Genomic DNA, 22,632 nt, shown 5'->3' on the forward strand with positions numbered 1-22,632 from the left:
GCAGCCTCGATGCGAAGAAGACAGGGAAGAAGAAAAAGAAACAAAGAAAAAGAAAAGACCAGGGTAGGGTAGGTACAGCCTACTTCCGCGATGCACATTAGGCGTGCTGCCATGTTTCATGGAGCTATATCGAGCACAGGTTCAAAATAATTACACTACTGACGGCTTTTTTTTCTCACGACCAGACACATGCAACTACCAACGAAGAATGGCCCCGGGTCGCCCCCTTTCTGCCGCGGGATTGAAGTTTTTAGCCATGGCCTCGTGTCCGAGATACCAACCAAATAAAAAATCAAAATGAAAAAAATAATACAAACAATTAACATAATACTATGCCTATGAATCGTTTGCTGCTAATCAAAGAGCTGAATCATAGATTTTAAAGAATATTTGAGCCCAATATAAGCTACGAGGTGTTGACATTAACTAGCCAAACAATACAGCCAACTACACACAATTGTTGAGATAGTTATGTATAAATAGGACATTCGCCCTTATCGCTTGGTGTTTTCTTTCTTTGTATTCTCAGGTGTGTACATATGCACATATTCTCTTCTCTCTACTTCTCTTCAGCATCAGGAAACCGTCCTTGATACCTTCTTTTAATTCACTGTCGTGCACTTCTTAATCTTTCTTCCTTTGAAATTCAAGTTCCTGTTGCATCTACAGAGAATCTCTACTTGTCGTTTTGGTTGGTTGTTTCTGGCCCACGGATTGAAGTCCCATATACGAATTAGGGTTGTCAACAGCCTTTATGACCAGGGCTATATTAGGTAAGCTTTTAATGACGTCTATCTATCCTTAGCCCGCACCTTTTCTCTTCTTTGTCTTTTCTTTTCTTTTTACTATTTGACTACACCGCTGCCATGAAAACACACGCAAGCCCAACCAACAGCTCGCTCAAGAAAAGCCCCAGTCTGCCTCCTGTTCGTCATTCGCTTCTCTTCAGGCTTAACCTTAAGCTTTAGACTTTTGTCTTAGGGGGTTCAAGTGCCCAAAGGCAATCCCGCTGCGTGGTTATCGAGGCGTTGGAATGTCCTCCCATTTACACAATTTTCTTTTCTTTCTTAATGTTTCAGAGACGTGATCATAGTGGCACCGCTTCCCATGTCCTAAACTGGGGTATTATATGCGAACTACGGAAGGCTTGTTCTTTTTTTTTTTTTTTTTTTTTTTTTTCCAAATGCCCACTCGCCTCTTTTTCTTTTGACACAAAATGCGAAGAGAGAAGAAGACCCGAGCCTGAAGCCCGACTTCCAGTGAATGGAGCTCAGGGTCTAATGATGGCTTTGGTTAGTCGAGTGTTTCTGAAGCCCACAGCACAGGCTTTTCCCGATAGCCTGATACCATCCCCATGCTCTGGCAGCCACAGCCCATCTACACCTTCACTTTCACTTTCACACCGACCTTGCTGTATCTTCGAGGCTCTTTCGTGCGTTGGGCTCAAGTCACTGGTCTTTAGGTTGTATACTGACCTCGGGAAAAGACCCGGCTGGTCAGGCTGATTGTACGACATTGACTCGTTTCTCAGAGTAAAGGCCCATCTGTTCTAACACACCCGCCAATGTCTTTCTCTATGGTGTGGTAGCACGCCGAGGCCGACCCGCTGCCCGCCTTTTGGGCCATTGTGGTTGTATTCTATAGCTAGTGGCTTGGGTTCGTGGTACCACACTGGGACAAATGTCAACGTCTGGAGTTTTGAGGCGTTGTCCACTTGCCTTGACCAGGCTTCACGTTGTGCCAAGTCCTTGTTTGGCCTATTAATTATTCTCAAGTGATCACAAGGTGTGAAATGTCACTGTCAGGCGTATAAGATCTCGATGACCTCCGGCTTTCTCGAATCTGTCAAACTGTGGAACCCCCAACTCTCACCATACTTAACATGGCCAATCCCCCTTCTGCCTGAAACCACCACCACCGACTACGTTACACGCTTTTGTTACACGTTTCTTAACTATTCTTTACCCTCTCCCTTTTCTCTTGTTATCATCCATCCTTTAGCTGACCACCATAAGCAAAGAAGCAGCCTCCAGACCTTTTCACTATTCTGCCCGTCACTTCCAAGATGTCGTTCTTTTCAAGATCGCTGTATCCGTCGTACTTTGCCAAAAAGCCGTACCATAACACGGCTATTGTTTCTGACGATAGTAGCAACAGCTCGACATCGCCAAGTGACAATATTTGGTGCCATGACACTCTTGTGCCTCAGAACCGAGACTGTCTCAGAGTTTTGTCAAAAAAAGAATACAAGAGAGTTGGATGGACGCTGTCCCTAGCCTTTGCTCGCGACCCACTCACTCACTACTTGGTGGCCTGCCCGGACCTCAAGAACTGTTCCGAGGAAAGTCTCTGGAATCTCCATAAATACATGCTGACTTGTATTGCCTCTTACTATCTACTCATCGGCAAGACCTTTTGCATCGGCCCCGACTACAATAGCATTGCCTTGTGGGTTCTTCCTGGCACGACACACGATGAACGATGGTCGATTCTTCGGAGCGGGCTCTGGCGATTGCAGTACAAGCTGTCGAGTGAGGGCCGGCGCAGATACTACACCGAGGTTGTTCCCAAGCTTGACCGCTTGAAACAAAAGATAATGGGGAAGAGAGATGGCGACTGCTACTATCTTGTCTATCTTGCTACCAAGCCATCATGCCAGGGCAAGGGATATGGCTCTAAACTTATACAACACATGATTCAACAGGTATGCTAAACAAACACCCCCCGCCCCTTCAACATAGTGCTTACTGTTGCACGACATGGCTGATCTAACCGGACAACAACACAGGCTGATGACGAGGGCAAGCCGATGTATCTCGAGTCGAGTTCCCCTTCCAACACCAAATACTACCAGAAGTTTGGCTTTGTCCCCAAGGAAAACATCCGCTTTGGTCCCGATGCTTCTATCTTGTTGACAGCCATGGTCAGAGAGCCCAAAGTCAGAGTCTCTTCAACATCCGGTCTGTCCTCTCTGGAACTCAAAAACACAAACGAGAGCACCTGAGTGCCGCCCGCCATGTGGCCCTCCTCCCCCCCCCGCTAAATCTGAACCTGGATCGACCAGTTTCATTCACCCTACTATCGGCTCTAGCCGACATCTGCTGTGCAGCGCTTTTGCTTCCTTTCGTCTTGCTCATTTTGATTGAACCCTATCCTTTATTTTGCTTTGTTTTGATTCCATCTTGCTTTTGGCCTTTTTTTTCATCCCCTCCACATTCCCTAATTTCCATCGCGCTTTCTTTGTACGACAATGAAAGCGAAGCATCATCATCATATTTACGTCGACTGTGTTTATTTCGACATTCTCTGTTTTTGTTTTTTGTCGCCGTTTTATTCTCTGATGTCGTTTATTTAGACTGCTCTGACTCTCAGTCACATCTTCAGCATTTTTGTTGATCTCATGCCATTTATACCTGTTAAACATGCGTTTGTTTGTGTTTTCCTTTCGGAAAGGCCATCTAAACTCGCTAGCAGCACATACCTGTATAGTAATAGTTAATTGATTCTTTGCATATTTTCATCTGCATTGCGCCTCTTTGTCAAGTCAGGAAGAGTGCCTTGGCTTCATTGATTTCATCGATAAGTGTTTAGTTGGACTGTACAAGTAAACTTCATAATAACTGCAGAAGGCGTTTTGCAAATGTTGGTCTAGTTCGCATCAAGACATGTAAAAGGTGCTGGATTCCAGCAGAATACCAGTATAAAAAGATGATCCGAAACTAGTCGGTAGGCAGTTGGTACACCGTCAGCATGCGTACACCTATGACTCCAGAAGATTGAATGTGTTTTCGTCGACAGTGTTGTAGATGAGGCCACTGGACATCAACTCCTGCGCCGCCGCGAGCGCATCGCCTATTTCCATTCCACTGGTGGCAGCGAGCAGTTCAATCCGGACGCCTTCGTTGCTGCGTTCAGCTTTGGACAGCACACGGAAGAGCGTCTTTGCTGCTGCTGATGAGTTGCTGACAATGCCTTCACTACTGTGGTTGTAGTTGCCCATGTGAGCATCGCCACCGCCATCAACAAACATGCCATCTCCGCCGCCCATACCGCCGCCCATACCACCGCCCTGGTTCTGGCGCAGGTAGTACAGGTGGACCATGGTAGCTTCAAGTAGGTGGTAGTTGACTTCGTTGTAAGAGTCGACGGGCCGCACGACGTGGATATTGATGCTCCGCTTGCCATTGAACACCTTGATCCGGCCGTAGGCGCGCACCCAAGAATCAATTTCCCATGGGCTAGTTCCCATCTCGTCGCCGTTGGTCTCGGTGGAGGAAAGGAACTTTTTGGCGTCAATCATCGAGGTGCCGTCGTCTAGGCGAAATAGCTCGGCTGTGTTTTGGCGGGTGTACTGGCGAATCTGAGCGACAAAGGTCAACTGTGGAGAGGGAGAGAGAGGCCATGTTAGAAGCTGCATTGCCCCGCAATGAGAATTGTATACAACAACCGGCGGTGGAAATACATGCCTGAGTTACAGTTTCGCCGCCGATTTGGAAATCGCTATTAGGTCCGCTCTGAACCTCCTCGCAAGAGAGAATCTGCTTGATGGTGACTGGCCTCAAGGAGTCGCGGGTATAACTCTGCAATATTGTTAGTTCTGGCGGTGGAGTATGTTCAAGACGGGTTTACATACCTTTTCACCACCTCCTTGACTTCCCTGCACCTGTGTCCCTCCGTGAACGAAGCCACCGCCGTCATCGCCGTATCCATAGCCGGCTGCAGAAGATAGAGAGGGTCAGCCCGAGTTTCTCAACGTGGACAGATTCGCACCTGTAGACTCACACATCTTGGATTGTGATTCCTTGTGTTGGACGAGGGATTCGAATGCTGTTGGTGTTTTGAATCAGGAATCTTTGGGCTTGAAAGTAGATGAACGTTATGAGAAAAAAAAACACAAATAATAGGTTTTGTGCACAAATATTGCGAATGTGTTTAGGTTGGACCCGTTGCCTCCCAACTTCAGAACTGAAGCCACCCACACGTCAAGCCAGACGCGGCTTGATTGGTGAGGCAGACGCGTCGTGCCCCACTTTTCTTAATTGGTTCTTGGGCCGATGATGGAGGGGCGGGTCTGAAGCTTTGCCAGCTGGCACTAGACAACGTGGCAGTTGTGTGCAGGCGGCAGCTTGTATAGTTATAGTCCATTGTATAACTTGGTGTTGACTTAAAAGTTGAATGCTTGCGGTGAAAAATGTAACAATTTCGTTGTGCTCTACCACTTCACTTTTTCATCCTTTCTTGCAAGCTCGCCATATCCTAGCAGATTCCAAGTAGTACAACTAACTACTAGCTACTATAATCACATAGTTGTGCATAGGCCTGGCCACATAAGTATGAAGGCGCATATGCAAGCACAACCACTCGTACTAGTACGATAAAACGCCATGCATAGGGCAACAGCACCCGTCATTTATCTTGGTACACACAAGGCACGAGGCTTCCATGCTTCTTGAAAGAAAAAGGGAGTACAAGCTCATGACCCCGACATGGAAGTGAGACAAGATCAGACACTACGATATCTGATGCATGGCAAGTGTTCCAGGAGATATTGCTGATTTTGTGTGTGTGCATTGTGAAGCCTAGTTTGCAACGAGAGGGCAAGAATATGGTGTGCTTGTGGTATATATGCATTGGTAGTGCGATGTCGGGACAAGGCATGAAGCTATATACAAGGGTATTTATACTTGCTTGTATAATTCAAGACGAAGCTCTGTAGCAGGGGGGTTTGCCTGAGCAATCCATCATCTAACAACCACACTTAGACTTGCATACCCGTACAATCATGGTATATGTGTATTTGTGTGTTGGGCTACAGTCATTGGGTACCCAAGAAGCGCATGATTTCTGACGACATGGGGAAAGCCCCAGACACAACCACCCAGACGGAAGTGAAAAGAAAGGGACCGACCTACGGACTTTGACGCCACATGACTATTGGGATGGGGTTGGCTGAGTTGGCAAGCCACTTACTCACTCTCCGCCATGCCGAGGCCAAGCAAGTGACAAATGTGGGTGGTTCGTAGTTCCCTGTATTTCCCGTCAGCTGGGCAGCCAGAGCATGATGCGGTAGAAGGCGTTGGGCAGGGACCCCAAGATGCGAGATTCTTTTGTTGTACAAGTGGAATGTGGCGGGCTACCATCCCGCATCATAGTGCATATTCAAGAGGCTATGTCGCGCAGCCTTGGTAGCCTTGGACTTTCCGTGCTGGTGATAACTACTGGATCGCCAACTTGCAAATACGTACACCGCATCCGTCGCCCTCTTCCAATTGACCGCCTTCACATGCCGAGCAGGACAAACTAGAAGAAAGGAAGCTCAAGGAAGAAGCCATGGTCTTTGGGAGGATGAGGCAAGGGCTTCTCATTGGCTGGGCCTGCTTAGTCACAAGTGGGTCCTGATGCTGCTTCCGCGGCTTTGCAGCTGCCGCGAACGCAGCTGCAAGCGTCGCCTGTACCTGTGTACCTGTGTACCTGTGCAACTAAAACAGTAGCTGCACTTTGTCACCGACCGCTTGTTTCCCTTTTTCATGCACATATATCTCATTCTTAGTTAATTCTCGGAACAGAGTCACACATACGCACCTCTAGCATCGACTACTTCTGCTTCCGCTTCTGCTTTTGAGCGCCCGCGTAGCTGCCTGAGCCTTTGTCCTTTTCGGTGCCCGTTTCACCGGCGTCTCGATTCGTCGCGACTCTTGCGCCTTTCTTGTTGGTTCGTTCGTCTCTTGCGCCAGCGTTATCTCGACCATGTCCGTCGGCTTAGACCGCCTCCCCCTTGTGCCGCTTCTGCGCGGCACAGTCCTGCTCCCCGGGGTTGTCCAGCGCATTCCTGTTTCTTCCAGCCGCCCCGACGTCCCCTCGCTACTTGCCGCGCTTCTCGAAGAGTCCGCCCTCACCTCCAGCGACCGCATCGAGTCCATCATCGGCTGTGTACCTGTCGCTCCCGCTGTGCTCGCCGCCGCCGCCGCCGCCGCCGCCACCTCTACTACCCACCGCGCTATCCAGCCTGCCCACACCCGTGCCGATCAGCGTGCCCCCGAGGTCCCCTTTTCTAAGCTGCAGGCCGCCGACTTGTCCCCGATTGGCGTCACCGCCAAAGTCTTGGGCATTGACGGCCGCGGCGGCCTGGGCGACTTTACTCTGAGGGTCGAAGGCCTACAGCGTTGCCAGGTGAAGGGGGTTGTCAAGGATCGCCCGTTTTTCGAGGCGACAGACTATATAGAATGCCTTGACAAGGGTGAGTGATATGCATTTGCTTTTTCCCGCATTGCTGTGCTGTGCTGTGCTGTCCTTCTTCCCATCCCATCCGCTCAACACATGCTAGGCCAATCATGGTTGCAGATTGTAATCGTCCTCCAGCCTCCAGCTTGCTTGGAGCTGCTGTAGGCTACTATACCTTGCCGAGCGAAGCGCCCAACTACACATGACACATACAAGTCACTTGCTCGCCAAAGTCCATATACCTGTCGCCCACAATGCACCCCCCCGGAACACCCTTCACTATAAACCTGGTACTTCATCATGCTAACCCCTAACCCCTTCTCTTATGCTTCGCTTCTATAGTCAATCTCAAAGATCAGGAGCTTCAAGCCCTATTCCAAACCTTCAAAACTCTCTCCCGAGAACTCGTTGCCCTTCTTCGAGTATCGTCACTATTCCCCCAAGGCGAGACTCCATCTAGCCTTTCTCCCCTCCTCACACAACGTCTCGACCTCTTCATCACCAAGAAACAAATTGATGAGTGCGGTCAGCTTGCTGATTTCATGGCCAACATTGTCGACTCCTCATACGAAGAGAAGCTGGAAATTCTGGGCGCACTAGACGTCAAGGCTCGATTACAAAAGGTCACCACAATGGTTGAACGCCAGGTCAACACCATGAAGGGAAACTTCAAGATTACCGCCGTTACCACCTTCCCGGCACAGATCCTCGGCCTTCACAACAAGTCTCCGCAATCCACCAACCCTCACAACCCTATGATGGCCATCATGCCACCAGGGAACAAGGGCGGCAGCAGTGGCGATGACGATGATGAGGAGGACTCAGAAATATCACAACTCAAGAAGCGCCTGGATGAGGCAGAACTACCTCCTGACGCACGGAAGCTCGTTGACCGCGAACTCCGCCATTTGCGCAATACCCATCCCGGCGGCCAAGAATATGCCAACATGATCAACTGGCTTGATACCATTGCCGATATCCCATGGGGCAAAGTTTCCGATGATCGGCTGGGTCCCGAGACCCTAGTCAAGGCACGCAAACAGTTGGATAGTGACCACTATGGACTGGAACGCGTGAAGCGCAGACTAATCGAGTACCTTTCCATCCTCCGCCTCAAGCAATCCATCAATGACGACTTGGATCGAAAGATTCAACATACTGAAAACGAACTCAATATAATGAATGCCGAGGCGACGCCCAATCCCGATAATGCTGTGGCTTTGAATGCTCGCCTCGAGCTTCTGAAGAGAAGGCGTATGCAAGACAAGTCTCCCATTATGCTTCTTGTCGGTCCTCCTGGTGTTGGTAAAACTAGCTTGGCTCGCTCTGTGGCTAGCGCCCTAGGCCGTAAGTTTCATAGAATCTCCCTTGGAGGTGTTCGCGATGAACCTGAGATTCGTGGCCATCGCCGTACGTATGTGGCCTCCATGCCGGGTGTAATAGTTCAGGGTCTACGCAAAGTTGGAGTCTCTAACCCGGTCATTCTACTGGACGAAATCGACAAGCTAGGCAAGGCCTCAAACATGGGTGACCCTTCGGCTGCTATGCTTGAGGTGCTAGACCCAGAACAAAACAACACCTTTACCGATCACTATGTTGGCACTTCCATCGATCTCAGCAAAGTGCTATTCATTGCCACCGCCAACAACCTCGAGTACATTCCTCCGCCACTGTTGGATCGCATGGAGCTCATCTACTTGCCCGGTTACACATCTCACGAAAAGTGCCACATTGCCCAGAAACATCTAGTGCCAAAGCAGCTCCGATACAATGGTCTGACGGATAACCAGTGCATTTTCAACCAAAAAGTCATCAAAAAGATTATCGAGGGCTACACGCGCGAGGCGGGCGTGCGGAATTTAGAGCGCGAAATTGCGGCTGTGTGTAGAGGAAAAGCAGTCGAGTATGCAGATGCGCGAGATCGCAAAAAAACAGATACCTATAGATTCGAGCTTACGCCGGCCGATATCGAACGGTTCATAGGCTCTGAGCGCTACGAGGAAGAGATTGCCATGACATCCAGTCGCCCAGGTGTTGTTACTGGCTTGGTTGCCTATAGCTCTGGCGGCCACGGCAGTATCTTGTTCATTGAAGTGGCTGATATGCCGGGTAATGGCCATGTCCAACTCACTGGCCAACTGGGTGATGTGCTCAAAGAGAGTGTTGAAGTTGCCTTGAGCTGGGTCAAGGGCCATGCTTATGAGCTAGGTCTCACCAACGACGCATCCACCAACATTATGCACGCCCGTGATTTGCACATGCATTGCCCTGCTGGAAGCATTCCAAAAGACGGGCCCAGTAGCGGCATGGCCCAAGCCATTGCAATGATATCCTTGTTTTCCAACAACGCCGTGCCGCCGGATCTCGCCATGACTGTAAGTGCGCCTACAGTGTTTAAGCTCTCCCTAGGCTCCTGGGCTGAATGGGGCTATCCCTAGCCCGAACTCACACATGTATGTACTAACAAATCTTTCTCTAGGGCGAAATCTCTCTCAGAGGTCGCATCACAGCTGTTGGTGGTATTAAAGAAAAGCTTATTGGTGCTCATCGTGCAGGTGTCAAGACCGTAATTCTCCCTGAACAAAACAAACGAGATACAAAGGGCCTGCCACAAGAGGTCAAAGAAGGACTCAAGATCACCTACGTCAAGTATGTCACTACGCCCCCTCACCCCTCTCCCTTCACTCCCCCTACCCTATCCTCCATTCCTTCCCGATCGTGGCCTCCCTATTTCCGATCTCTTGTCTCTGCCACTTACACCATGGCGCTACCCTAATCGTCTGTATTGCGGCCTATATGTTCGCTCGCTATTTGATATGCTGTGTTCCGGTTCGCATCGCTAACATGTTTCTGCAGCCACATCTGGGATGCCATTCGCGTTGTTTGGCCCGACTCCAAGTGGGCCCAGAACCACGTCGGGGGTATTGAGAGTCATCTCTAAACCGCCGACGCTATTACCGGGTTCCTGTCTTGGTCTCTGTCTCTATCTTTTTCTCACTCAGTCTCGCATACTTTCACAAACACCCGTCTTTTTCCCTGCCTGGTCCACTGCGCTATCCCTTCGTGGCTTCTTTTCTTTTTCTTTCTCTCCGTCCGCTGTCCCTCCTCTCTCTCCCCCTCTCCCTCCCTCTGTTTAGATTGTTTTCACTCATACTGCAAATTTGCTGTGTGATACGTACGTACATTCTTATGCACACGATTCGTTGTGTTTCTCTTGTCAGCACGAGCGATCTCATCGTATCTCTGCTAACTCCAACCACATATCCCAAGCGTATGCGTAGCATTCCCTTGTTTTTATTTTTTTCCCTCGATCTTCTTTTTTTTGAAATATTCTTTTTAATATTTCCCGGCCTGTTGTTGCCAACATCGTCATATATTCTGTCTATATATATATCTATATCTTTCCCTGGCGGGTTGTTTGATGCTCCCGATCTTACACCAAGTTCTTAGTCTTATATTATTTACTGTATGTACATGCGACTGACTAGCTGCCCGCTTAGCGATTCTGCAGAACCCAAAAAAAAATTCAAGACAGCGTTGAGACAGCCTACTCCCTATTGACTTGTGCACCGTTGCACCAGCTCCGGCGCTGACGCACAAAACTCTTGAAAACGAGATGGACAAAAAGAAATGTCACACAGTTGTGAAGGCCTAACCAGGATTCGAACCTGGGCTTACGGAATCAGAATCCGACGTCCTAACCAACTAGACTATTAAGCCGTGGGATGTTGTGATAACGAGCGCCAGAAATTCACACTAACAGTCATTAATTAGGGTTAATGTCAAGATATCTTGATTTTCGTGGTAGGGTTAGTTTTCACATCGTCCAACGTTACCTCTATTGAGGCTGTCAAGAAATAGTCGTTCCTTTGATCATGGACACTCGAAGCGCGCAATGTCAATATATGCCTATCTCTGTTAGTTCAACTTCTCGCTTAGCTCATTGCTTCCAAACCCGTTGATACATAACCACATCCCGCTGCATCCTTCCTATCCCCCCTTGTCTGATGATGTCTTGTGTGAAGAGAGAAGGAGGTTGTAGTTCTCTGTGTTGTGCGAGCGTAGTACGGCTTCGAGGGCGCCGGAAGAAGCGAGAAGAGATATAATACTCTAGGTTGAAACAAAGAGAGAGAGGCTGCTATCGTGTCTTTGCTTGATTCCGACTGACTGGGAGGCGTGTAAGGGGGCATTTGGCTTGGATTTCGGGCGTGGCGGACTCTGTGGCATCGACAATGCATTCATTGCGAAAGCGGCACATGAGCCTTTAGCTGAGGTGAGGGGCGTGAGAGCTTGAGTGCTGCTATCTAGGAATGAACCTTTTTGCAAAGAATTGGTGAGTATGGGCTGTTCTTTTTCCGCTTTGGCAGTACCAACTAGTCTTGTGCTTGAGCGTCTAGCGGAGTACCGGCAGTCTGTTAGTCCTCGTCTTGTCACGTCTCCCCGGGCACTCTTTACATGAAAGACCCTTCTTTGATGCTGTATGGACACAGAATTTGTTTGAAGGGTCTAAACATACACATTCATATGCACTAAAAGTACGTTTCCATCTTTCCCGAACTAGGGATTTTCCTGCTTTTCCGCCATGCACCGGTCAGCCTAGATTCTGCGCCCGAGTCTCCGAGTCTCAAGGCAGTGCATCTTGACCAACGCTGTCTTGTGCCCTGAGCCATGAAAGGAAGGCAATACCATCTTTTCCCTCGGTATGCATGAAGGCACTTTTGTGGCCACTGGGCCCAGTAGAGCCACGAGAGCCTCTTCCTCGCACTTTTTTCCATCAACAAGAAGCCTTTGAGAAACGGACATGGCTTCTCGAAGCTAGTCCCTGGCCACTGGTATAGGAAGAAAACAAGAGAAAAGTCCCACTCAGCAGCAGTTAGTTAATGCCCAGACCTAGATCTCGGCTTCACTTAGGATTTATTTATTTCGGAAGTTTCAAGTCTCCGCGGTATCCTCCAGAAGTGTCTTGCTCATTTGCTCATGGCGATGGGAATATTGACAGAATATGGCTTTTGGCGATGTGGCCCTTCTATTAGTTGACATCCAACTGTTCACTAAGTTGGCAACTCAAACTGCTGCCCCCAATGATATGACCATTGTGCGTTGCATTTAAGAGTTCGCATGCTATATGTAAGCACAGATTTGTGTCTATGGTTGTTATACTTGCCGAACCATATGTCCAGGACATCAAGAGTAGCTTGATATCAACCAAGAGCCATAGTAGACTCAAGCAGACGGGAGTCATCGTTTTTTTTTGCCTCCCCCTCAAGCCACCCCTCAATCACGTCATGGAGATCAGGGCTATCTTGCAGACATGTGAGAAAGAGAAAGAAAAAAAAGAACAAAAAGTCCGAGAGACTCGACCACGGAGACGTCTTCCGCCAATGCCTGTCATAGTAGTCAACTAATATAGAAGTACATAGGTAGGAGATCTGCTTCAGTGATTGGATATTCATGCTCCGTTGAGAGTGCGTAGCGTTGCATCCATTACATTGAGTGGGCAACAAAGAATGCCTGCTTTACCAGCCACCTTGTTATTGTGTGATATATACACACAGCCAGGGACATAGACCCATACACACACATTGAGCTCAAGAGGAACGCGCCCCTCAACTTGCTCACGTCTCCATGTTTGGGACAATGGGGCTAACATGGCAAGACTAGCCTGTGGCAAATGGATCACTTGGAATCTTGCTTATTAATATAAACACAGGAACTTGCTTTTCAGATCTCAACAGAGTGGTGTCCTGAATCTCAACTCTTGAATTTACAAGACATGAGTATTGTTTGGGCACCTGATGAATGGCTTTGCTGTTTTCCGAGGCCTTTTTGCCGAGTCCAGACAAGACTCGAAAGCATAATTATTCTGAACTTTCATCTTTCATTTCGTAAGCCTGGGATCACTGCAACGCTGAAGGGTGCTGCTTCAGACGGTGACCTAGAAGGCAAGAGACTAGATACCAGGAACAGGGAGAGATTCAGCTCCTTACCGGCGTCTTGCGGCCGACAAGTCTCATGTTCACAGTCCAGTCAATGGTGGCACCTCTTACGCGTCTATGTGTGTTTTGATAGCGTGACATCAATCCTATCTACCGGAGGCTAGATTTTGTTGAAAAGACTTCCCGCTCCATTCGTGCCTGCCCATACATATCATGAGATCAATGGCCCATCAGGTTGCAAGCTTGGGCCTTGGTGTGCGCCAAGAATTTCAAAGCCAGAACCACAACACACACATGGTGGCCTTGATATGGGGCTAGATTACCCGTCAACGCTTGCTCCACGGGCCACTTGTTTTTCGACGAGCCTCTGGAGAACAAAGAATGGAGTTCCCGATGCAAATCCAGAAGCATTTTGACTAGCGGTGTGGCTGATAATGTGATCATATTTTGCGCCGATGGAGTCACATATCACAACTATGGACTATCATATAGAGCATGGCCCGAATAGCAGCATTGCATATCTAACTATGTAGGCCGAGAGATGTCTCTTCAGTGAAGCGAGAAAAGGCCTGTGCTTTCAGAGACTTGTGCCTTCATTTCCATTGGCATGTATCTCGCAAGTCTCGAAAACGCATGCCCCAGAGGATGCTATTGCAGGCGTATAGCGTTATTGCGTATCCCGCACTACAGAAGTTCGATACTCCAAGAAGCTTCTACCCGTATAGGACCTGCAAGCCAAACGGCCTGGCCACGCCTTTTCTCATGCAAGGATGAAGCAGCCGTGCAAGGAGTGCTTGCTTGGCACCTCGCTCACACCTGGTCTTTCTTTCTTTTTTGTCTTCCCGATTGCTAATAATAATTCATCGGAATATTAGGGCACATAAGCAGTCACCTGCTCCTTTCTAAATGCTTGGTCGTAAATTAGAACTTGCGAGATGTGGGTTCCACGCCCCCGCGTACAGTTGGAAAACAAAGAGAAAAAAAACGGTATTCGGAATATTACAAATATCCGGTGATTGAATGACAACCTGTTTGACCAGGTCTCGTTACGGATTGGGACGGTTTAGGGTTACGGGAGGAGATCACTTGTCTCAGGTACTATGCTTCCAGTCAGTTGGCACCGGCATCTTAAAAACCGATAGTTAACATAACATGTTGAAGAAATACTATACGATCAACTGCTCCGATACGTATCATGAGTAATGATATATCAGCTTACTAAGAGGTACATGTCACATTGACGAGAAAAGAAAACATAATATAAATCAAAGCCGTAGACCGTCCACAGACAAGTACAAGCCTCGTAACATCCCCTAGAGCCTAGCACCAACTCCATGTGTCAAACCACACATGCTTACTGTAAGAGACCCTGGCCGGCATGTCTGTGGATGACTTGAATGCCGGCCTATGGTAGTTTTTCAGCCCCCCCTCTACATTTAATTCTAGTGCTGTTTGAACTTTTGAAGCTCACAGGCGACTTAGTGAGATTACAAGAGCCCTAGCCAGCCCATTGGTCATGGCTGGGTGAGAAGAAAGAAGCAGAAGGATATCTAGCAGATATAGGCAAGTCTGTGGTGGGCCACATTTATTGTCAGCCAGAGCCGATACTATCGGAGGAAGGAGTCTGCAGGAGAGGACGGCAAGTTGGACACAAACAAAAGAACAGAAAAGAAAAAAAGCTCACATGGCCGGCTAATTTATGCGTTTCTCTTCGGCTCGCTCTTTTTACATGCATGAATCACAGGTGATACGGTTTAGTTTGATAGCTTGTCTGTTGTGTCTTTCGTCCCATCTCTGTTTTATAGACCAGGGTCTTGATACAAGAATGCCCAAGGCTTTCGAGGCTTGTTTCAGCGCAAAAGACGTGTCTCATAGTCCCAGAGCCATCTTATAACTTTGCACATAATCTGCGGCAGAAGGCAGCGGCGTATACGTGCATAGATTATGTCGGATGGCGACTAAAGACTGGTTCTCTCTTGGCTATCAACCTAGCTTGAGACTAGAAACTTGTGATGTAACTTTGCTGCATGTTGGTAGTACTAGTAGTAATCGGTTCGTCTTTTATTGCACAATGATGACACCAACTGCCAGGGGCTAAGATACGACACGTACAGGGTGATATTCCCTTCAAAGATCCGTACTATATGACGCTTGCAAGTGATAGTCTCCGAATTCTATTTATCCATCAATATAGCAAAGTAACATACGGGCATCCGCGAACGCATTCATGTGTATCGCAAGTGCGGCTCAAAAGAAACTAGCCTTCAAGTTTTAAGACACATGTTTGATGCTCTACTTGCTAGGAAACAACAGACAGTGACCTATGTGTAGATACCATGTAGCTTCGAATCATCACCACGTTATCATGGGACGAACCTAGTGACATTAATAGGTGCATATAGCCGGGTCGGCAGAGCTCCGCACAGCTAGCAGTTTCATCCGATAGATATTGGTTCGCGGCAGTTTTCGTTGCCCGAATGACACATGAACAAAGGGGTCTTTTTTGTCCGTATTGTGTACACAATAGCAGGGCTGATGTTTTCCCCTGGTTAATCGTTCATACTCGATAGTATAACTTAAATATCTCCTGAGCGCCGCTTTCAATCCGTAACGCAATGCGATACCCTCAACCTGAGAGCATCTAGTAGGATAACTTGTACTTGTAGAGATATTTGCGACACTTGAAGGAACGTATTCGCACATCAGGGACCAGAGTCTGGATAGTTGCATTCAAATCCTCGAAAGAAGTTGCCCGATTTGGATCATAACATCGGCCGAAGAAAGCCCAGACTCGATCTTCAACTATTGAAAGAAGCTGCCTGATCTGGATTTTAATTTGGTATTGGCAGTTGCCAAAAGCTGCGCCGAGTAGTGCCTTGTGATACCAAGGCACGAAGTCAAGAAATGCAACTACCTTTGCGCCGCAGACGACCAGATCGTACAATAAATTCTTCCAACTAAAACTCCCTCCAGGACAGAGACAGTAGCATGTGGGTTGATTGGGCAACTCTGCACACCAGAGCTCATTGGTGCTCTGTTAGTTCATGTTTTCTGTTTTGTGTTGCCCGTTAAACCCAACTCTTGGTGGAAAACAGTGGCAGACGCGTCTGTCGATAACTACAGAGGGCCTCCACCCACCACATGCCCTTGTACTCTCTAATCACAATACACACAGAGGTGGCGAGTGGAGGAGGGAGGGGGGTACACAAAGGCCCAACAGAATCGGTCGCCATGACCATGTTGTGAAGCAAGCATGGAAGTGTGGCACAGAGGAAGATGGCAACTTTATCCGGTCGAACTGGCAGGCAGTCAAGAGCGGGTGCTAATTCGGCCTTTTTTACCCTGGGGATGCAACGCTTGATGGAAATGTTGTAGCGGAAATGTGGAAAAGGTATTCTATTTGTGTTGAACTATTTACACACAAATTTCGTCTGTTGAACAAGAGAAGTCAAGGAGTGTATTGTATGTAACTATACATAACTACAAGATGTGAACGTGAATAGTTAGCCACTTGTAGTTGTTCCTAGTTTGTTGTGTAGTTATGTACTAGTCCAAATACGCCTATTCTCCCTCCCCTGACTCGTTGTCGGACATTTTGCCCGACAAAAAGCTTCGGTTGCTTGCTTTTCCAGTTTGGGACCCTGCCCATGGAGAAAGCCATATCGATAGCCGAAATTGCCAGGCACTGTCACTCACTTTCCTCTTCGGATGCAAATTGGAAAGCTCGTTCTCCCGTTTTTGGACAAGGCCTCATCTTTTTGTGGCATTTCACACATTTGAAGGAATCCTGATTCCCCGATTGCCCTCAAGTTGTTAGCCTCTGTTTCACCCTCAGGTTGGCAAGCCTGGCTTTTTTTTTTTTTGTTTTTTCTGTAGGGGGGATTTACATGTGTGTGTAGATACATTCCGGTAATATCCACACAAAGTGGGAATAAGAAAATTAAATACAGTATCTGACTGACCCTTCTCTCTGCGCTACAAGCACTCCATGCCGGGCCAACACCACCTAGCAACCATCATACATGTAACCGTAAAGTTATTTTCTGGTAATGGCAGTGCCGAAATTTATCCGACCGTGTCGCAGTAGCGGAGAGAAGGAAACAAAGCTTGAGATGAAAATCTTCCATGCCGTGGGTATGAAGGAGCGCCGGTGTCTAGACTAAAAAGCAATGTCCCTATACACACTTGGCCGTGTGTGTGTTCGTACTTGTCCAAGTGTTTGAGACCGGTGTGCACATTTCAATAGTGGCTCCCAACCAAGCCTCGGATCTAAGAGAAAATCACGGGGAACTGGACTTTATTTTCCGAAACTTTCGTCTGATGTTGGCTGTGGAAACTTTGTCACTCTAAAGCTACGGAAAGTCGTGGATATAAACTGTCTCCGTAGGGGAGACCTCGTCAGCTCAGGTTTGTAGAGGCAATTAATGATGGGTTGTTTGTCAAGTGCGTCGGTGTGTGTGGTTGGGCTTTGAGCCTTATACAGCTCCTTTATCTCTCTGGCTACCCAAGCTAAATCATGGGTTCAGTGGGGGGGGGTAGACACTACTTTGCGATTGCCATGTTGACCACTGAGGGTATTTCGTCTATTATCAAGAGCACCACCACCATGAAAATCACCCATACCAATCCGTCCCCAGTACATCAGTGACATCTAGAATATCTTGAAAGGAGGTCTCATGGCCAACCAAAAGTGGAGAAATGTGCTTATTGGGCTGTCTCAGGTTAAGCAAGCGAGAACCATGACATCACGGGAATGACGATTTCTTGCCGGGATGCTCGGGATGGGGGCACAAGTATTTGTATATGGACAAGATGGGGGGAAGAGTAATTATTTGGATGCAAGAGGTCACCGGCGTCCGACTTTTGTTCACTCTTGTCTTCTTTTGCCTTGACTATCTAAATCTAGGAATCACAAGTACACAACTACACCCCATTAATGGAGTGATGTCTGTCCAACACATGGCTCGACCCTTTATGCAACCCTGGAAGCTGTCTCAAACAACGGGCCTTGTCGGACGTCTCCTAGCCCGCAAACCAAAGTTGACAGATCGACGTTGTCCCATACGACACAGAGACACACCTCCCTGGACGTTTCAAGCTCAAGGGCAAAGCCCAGCGGGCCATGGGTCATCGCTGGCTCTGCCTCCCTTATGCGCCTCTCATCTACATATAGGGTTGGCGCACTAGGGCAATCTTTCTTTTTCAGAACTGGTCTAGCCGTTTTGGGTAAAATCCTAATCTGGCATCGATCTCTTTCGGGAAGCCAAGTAGGGATCTGTTTTTGGTTACTGTTATTCGGCCTTTCTCGAGACAGCTTATGCGTCAGCAATGCTATGGTCATATTTCCTCCTACTATTAATTTTCTGCTTGTACAAAAACTGGGTGTGTATCTGGGTCGTTCCATTTGCTCCCGTTGATATCCCAAGAGGCTGCAGGATGTATCTATATGCACAAGAATATGCATGCGGATGTACCCATACATGCTAATGGCCACAGTCGTAGGAATAATGGAGCTGGTACCAGGACCAAAGAAGCTGAATCTTGGTGCGCAGTCCAAGACCGCCAATGCCCTGTGCGTTGGTGCATAGTGCAGCCGATAGCCGAAGGCTTGAGAACTTTCTCGAGGCCCGAAGCCATTTTAGTGCAATTGGTGTGAAGGCGATGGAGAAAGCGGAATGATGGGACAATTCTAGGGCAATTTTGTCCAACGTTACAGAATAACCCATCTTGTGGGACTAGTGGGTGCTTGTATACAAATCCATCTGTGCCTATACATACATACGTGCGTATACTCTGGCGCATGTACATACATGTGCACTTGCCATGGTCGCCTTGCCTGCACAGCTATGGAAGAAAAAGAACAACAAGGTAAAAAGAGGTACCCCTGCATTTCTTATAGGATCAATAAGCATTTTCTAGCATGCTATCATCCCACGAATTAGCAGGGGATGAGATCTCGTTCATGTAGAAGTGCACATGTGCATACATGCATGCGTACTTGTGCTGGCATTGATACAACTTTGTAGAAATATGTTCGCACAAACATGAGCTCGGATTTTATCTGTCGCTGGTTTGCAGATATGCATCGCATCTTTGGTCATCCTCAACACAAGTCCACAAGAAAAAACTGGCATCATGCGCGATAACATGGACGCTCAAGTCGAGGGGAATTTGTTTGCTCATTACGTAGTCCCCACCCTCAAGATTGCCACGGGTGAAGGAACGTATGGTCGGTGTAGTCCTTCGTGTTCCCGGTGTCTCAGAACTGCATCATGGCCTTGTCCGTCTGGTCTTTTTCGTCTTCTTGTCTCTATTTTCTCTTGCAGTTCACGCACACTTGGTCAAGACCCTTGAATACCCAAACACGAGTTTCTTTTTGGCACAAGCCGTATGGGCTAAAAAGTCGGCGGTTCAAACAAGCTGTTCCATTCTTCCGCTGTCTTTCATCTAGTCACAGAATCGGAGAAATGAGAGAGTTCCCGGCGCTTGTTTTTTTTTCCTACGTCGGACTTCAAGTGTAAGGATACACATCGGCTATAGTGGCTCAAGACAATCCAAGCCATTTTCTCTTCGCTTGCCAAGTTATCTCATGACCAACTTCCATTTATAACCAAACGCTTTTTGCCCTAGTTAATAGTCTTTCATGAACCCTTCCATGTTCTAACGATAAAGCTATCCCATGACCCATAGCAAGTCGCAAGCCCAAATTATAGCCAAAAATCAAATGCGCCGTATTTGGCGAATTGCCAGGATGGTACTATACCAACCACACTTCTGTAATGCCATCCACGTTACAGACAATTCAGCGGCTTGAGCCCATTCCAAAGGGTAGCATGGGAGGTCGGTAGTTAGACTTCCGGGCCTCCTCGGACCCGGTTTGCTTAGCCTCGGAGGTTTACAATTATAGTTACTTGAACAGTTAGGGGGCTCGGGTACAGTGACAAGGAAACCTGCAATGCTGGAGAAGATGTACATATGTATTTCCGCTTGTACTCTACCTGTACTTGTACAGATAGGCAGTACAGCCACGCAAACTATCTTCATCTATTCAGACGTGGAATTGTAGATCGAGCTAGAATTCGACCCAAACGTGAATACTCGTAACTACTAGTCGCTATGTCAACAGTGGCAACTAGGCCTCAGCACTCCCACCAGCGAGTGCCGCTATTTTGGTGTCAATGGTATCTTTGTATGGATGGCTGTGCACGGGCCTTGATAGCACTTTCGGCTATGAAGCAGAGCCTACTTGTAAAAGTCCGCATGCAAGAGTAGGTATGAAAAAGAAGGACGTGGAAGAGGACCCTCAAGCCACAACAGTTGATATGAGGTACCCACGTCGTGTCTGCTTTGTCTATTTTCTTTTCTTATTCTTCCTTTCTCCGCCCGGGAACTTTCTTTTGGCGTGCAGGGAAGCCACGCTGCTGTGCCACTAGTCACGAGTCTAGCGTTTTGCAAAAGTCGATGCTTTCTCGGCTGAACCACTGCCCCCCTGGCAGGAAAAAAAAACGTTCTTGTTGCGAACGTTGCTTCGTGCGCCGCAGCCAAAGATGGTTTGCAGTCAAAGGTGGAGATGACAAGACAAAAGCAGTTGCCATTTCAGCAATCTATAAAAAGATTCCATGGCTGGGAGCAAGTAGTAGCTGCCTTGATATCCAACTACGCCCTCCCGCTTAGAGGACGTTTCCCTTTTTTTTTTTTTTTTTTTTTTTTTTTTCAGCATGAGACCAGATGTGTCCTGGAGGCTTTGTGTTAACTACTAGAACAAATGGGGATATGGCGCTGAAGTGATTGGTCCTCATCCGGCTTTAATGCGCGAGATCGAGGCATGAATGTGTCCTTGATCAGGCGTTCGGAACAATGTTTTTCTGTGCCTCTCGTTGTTTGGCTTTTTTTGCTTCGGCATAAACAGGTTCGTTGGACGGCGCAAACAGGTGCTGGCTTCACAAAGCAGAACCGCAATCGACAGCGGGAGAACAAGCCCTGCCGGTCACTGTTTCGTCAAACATTGCAAGACTTTTGCGTGCAGTACTAAGATGCGCATGCTAGGGTTTGTCGTTGGGGCTTGGGCCACTGTCTGTTCCCCGATAGAGCGACCCAATGTGACTTCATCTTTTTTTTCAGAGTCCCATCACCTACATTTCGATAGTCATGTACAAGGCCGTACAAGTATGCAAATGAGAAGCTACATTGTGTGGAGCTTTTAGGCTAATGTGACAAGCTGTCTTTACTATTCAACACAATACAACATCAAAGACCATGAGAATCAAAGCGCTGTGATACAAAGGTGGGAGAAGTCAAGAGCGTAGTACTCCATGTCGTTTATCTGCATGTGCCCTGCTTTAATCTTTGCAATACGTGATCCGACTGCAGGCCGCCAACGCCTCTTTGAACTCGACAGGACAAAGGAACCACGACAGTTGACCAACTCCGGCTTATTGTGCACCCTAGCCCTGCTATTAACAGACTTGAATATGTACGAACACCAGCCAACATTAACAATGGTCTTGGGTCTTGATTCTGAACCGCGCAAAAGGAGACGTCTTAGACCAAAAATACTTGACGACGTTGCTCTTGTCACCCACCCTAACCCCCACCTCATTTTATTGCCATAGGTGACAAGGACCATATCGCCAAGCCAGTAAATGTTGTTGTAATGGTGGTTTGTCTTGTGTGGTATGAGGAAATCTAGGAGAGCAACAAGACGTGGCATTTGTCTAAGGATCCCTGCACACGTAGTCGAAATCGATTAGCCAGAGACAACAGCCAGCAAGCATGCCTGTACTTGTATAAATGCAATACAACGCAGCCCAGGAGAGTAAAAGTGATGGATGTAGTGTTAAGGTAGAAGAAAAAGGCGATGGTCAAGATACACCACAGGCTGATGAAGCGAGATCTGTACAAGTGTAGTAGGAGTGGCTGCTCCGGCACCCAATACGACGAGGTTTTACGACAGTGGGAATTTTCGTAGGACATTGGGTGACAAGGCCGGGGCATTCATGCATAGGTTCGAGCACAAGCTGAATCTTGGTATCGCAAAAGAAGAAAAAGAAAAAAAAGTAACAGTAGACTGGGATCCGAGAGAGGCTTCGTCTCAACTTTGTGTCTTGCTTAGACATGATCGATGTGGGATTTTGCCTAATAGGGTTGCAGACAGAAATAGAATCGTGCTTGCGAGCGAGAGAAGTTGCATCTGCACTTGGGGGCATAAGTGTTTGCAACAGGGTATTCAGAGTCCTTTGGTAAATTATGTGTTTTAAAGTACGACCGAGTATACATGGTTTACTCACAGCCCGTCATGCCAAGCTTCAAGTCAACCAGTCAGTGTGTATGTGTGTGTGTGCGTGTGTGTTGTCTGTATCGGAGGTATGTTGTATATAGCTCTGTCAAGGCTAGCTAGCTAGCTGCATGACCATGCCATGCTATGGAGTTACAGCCAGCCTGAGACGAGCCTACTGGCGGAAGAACCGGCTCGTCT

General features: G+C 47.9%; 3 protein-coding genes across 3 annotated transcripts; 2 read left to right on the forward strand and 1 right to left on the reverse strand.

Moving 5' to 3' along the window:
* Positions 1-2,065: 2,065 nt before the first annotated feature.
* Positions 2,066-3,004, forward strand: BROUX77_005318 (uncharacterized protein; the record flags this gene model as incomplete). Its single annotated transcript, XM_073750179.1, has 2 exons — positions 2,066-2,704; positions 2,789-3,004. The coding sequence occupies 2 exons, from the start codon at positions 2,066-2,068 to the stop codon at positions 3,002-3,004; spliced, it is 855 nt and encodes a 284-aa protein (XP_073604204.1).
* Positions 3,005-3,760: 756 nt separating this feature from the next.
* Positions 3,761-4,786, reverse strand: BROUX77_005319 (uncharacterized protein; the record flags this gene model as incomplete). Its single annotated transcript, XM_073750180.1, has 4 exons — positions 3,761-4,378; positions 4,467-4,580; positions 4,634-4,716; positions 4,783-4,786. 4 exons carry the CDS (start codon positions 4,784-4,786, stop codon positions 3,761-3,763), a joined length of 819 nt encoding a protein of 272 aa, XP_073604205.1.
* A 1,961-nt stretch (positions 4,787-6,747) lies between these two features.
* Positions 6,748-10,162, forward strand: BROUX77_005320 (uncharacterized protein; the record flags this gene model as incomplete). The annotated part of the gene is made up of 4 exons (XM_073750181.1): positions 6,748-7,237; positions 7,564-9,596; positions 9,701-9,870; positions 10,078-10,162. 4 exons carry the CDS (start codon positions 6,748-6,750, stop codon positions 10,160-10,162), a joined length of 2,778 nt encoding a protein of 925 aa, XP_073604206.1.
* Positions 10,163-22,632: the final 12,470 nt, after the last annotated feature.

The sequence above is a fragment of the Berkeleyomyces rouxiae genome (genome assembly GCF_048999995.1).
Source record: "Berkeleyomyces rouxiae strain 22BRR77 chromosome Unknown BrBRR77_ptg000005l, whole genome shotgun sequence".
Classification (NCBI taxonomy): domain Eukaryota; kingdom Fungi; phylum Ascomycota; class Sordariomycetes; order Microascales; family Ceratocystidaceae; genus Berkeleyomyces; species Berkeleyomyces rouxiae.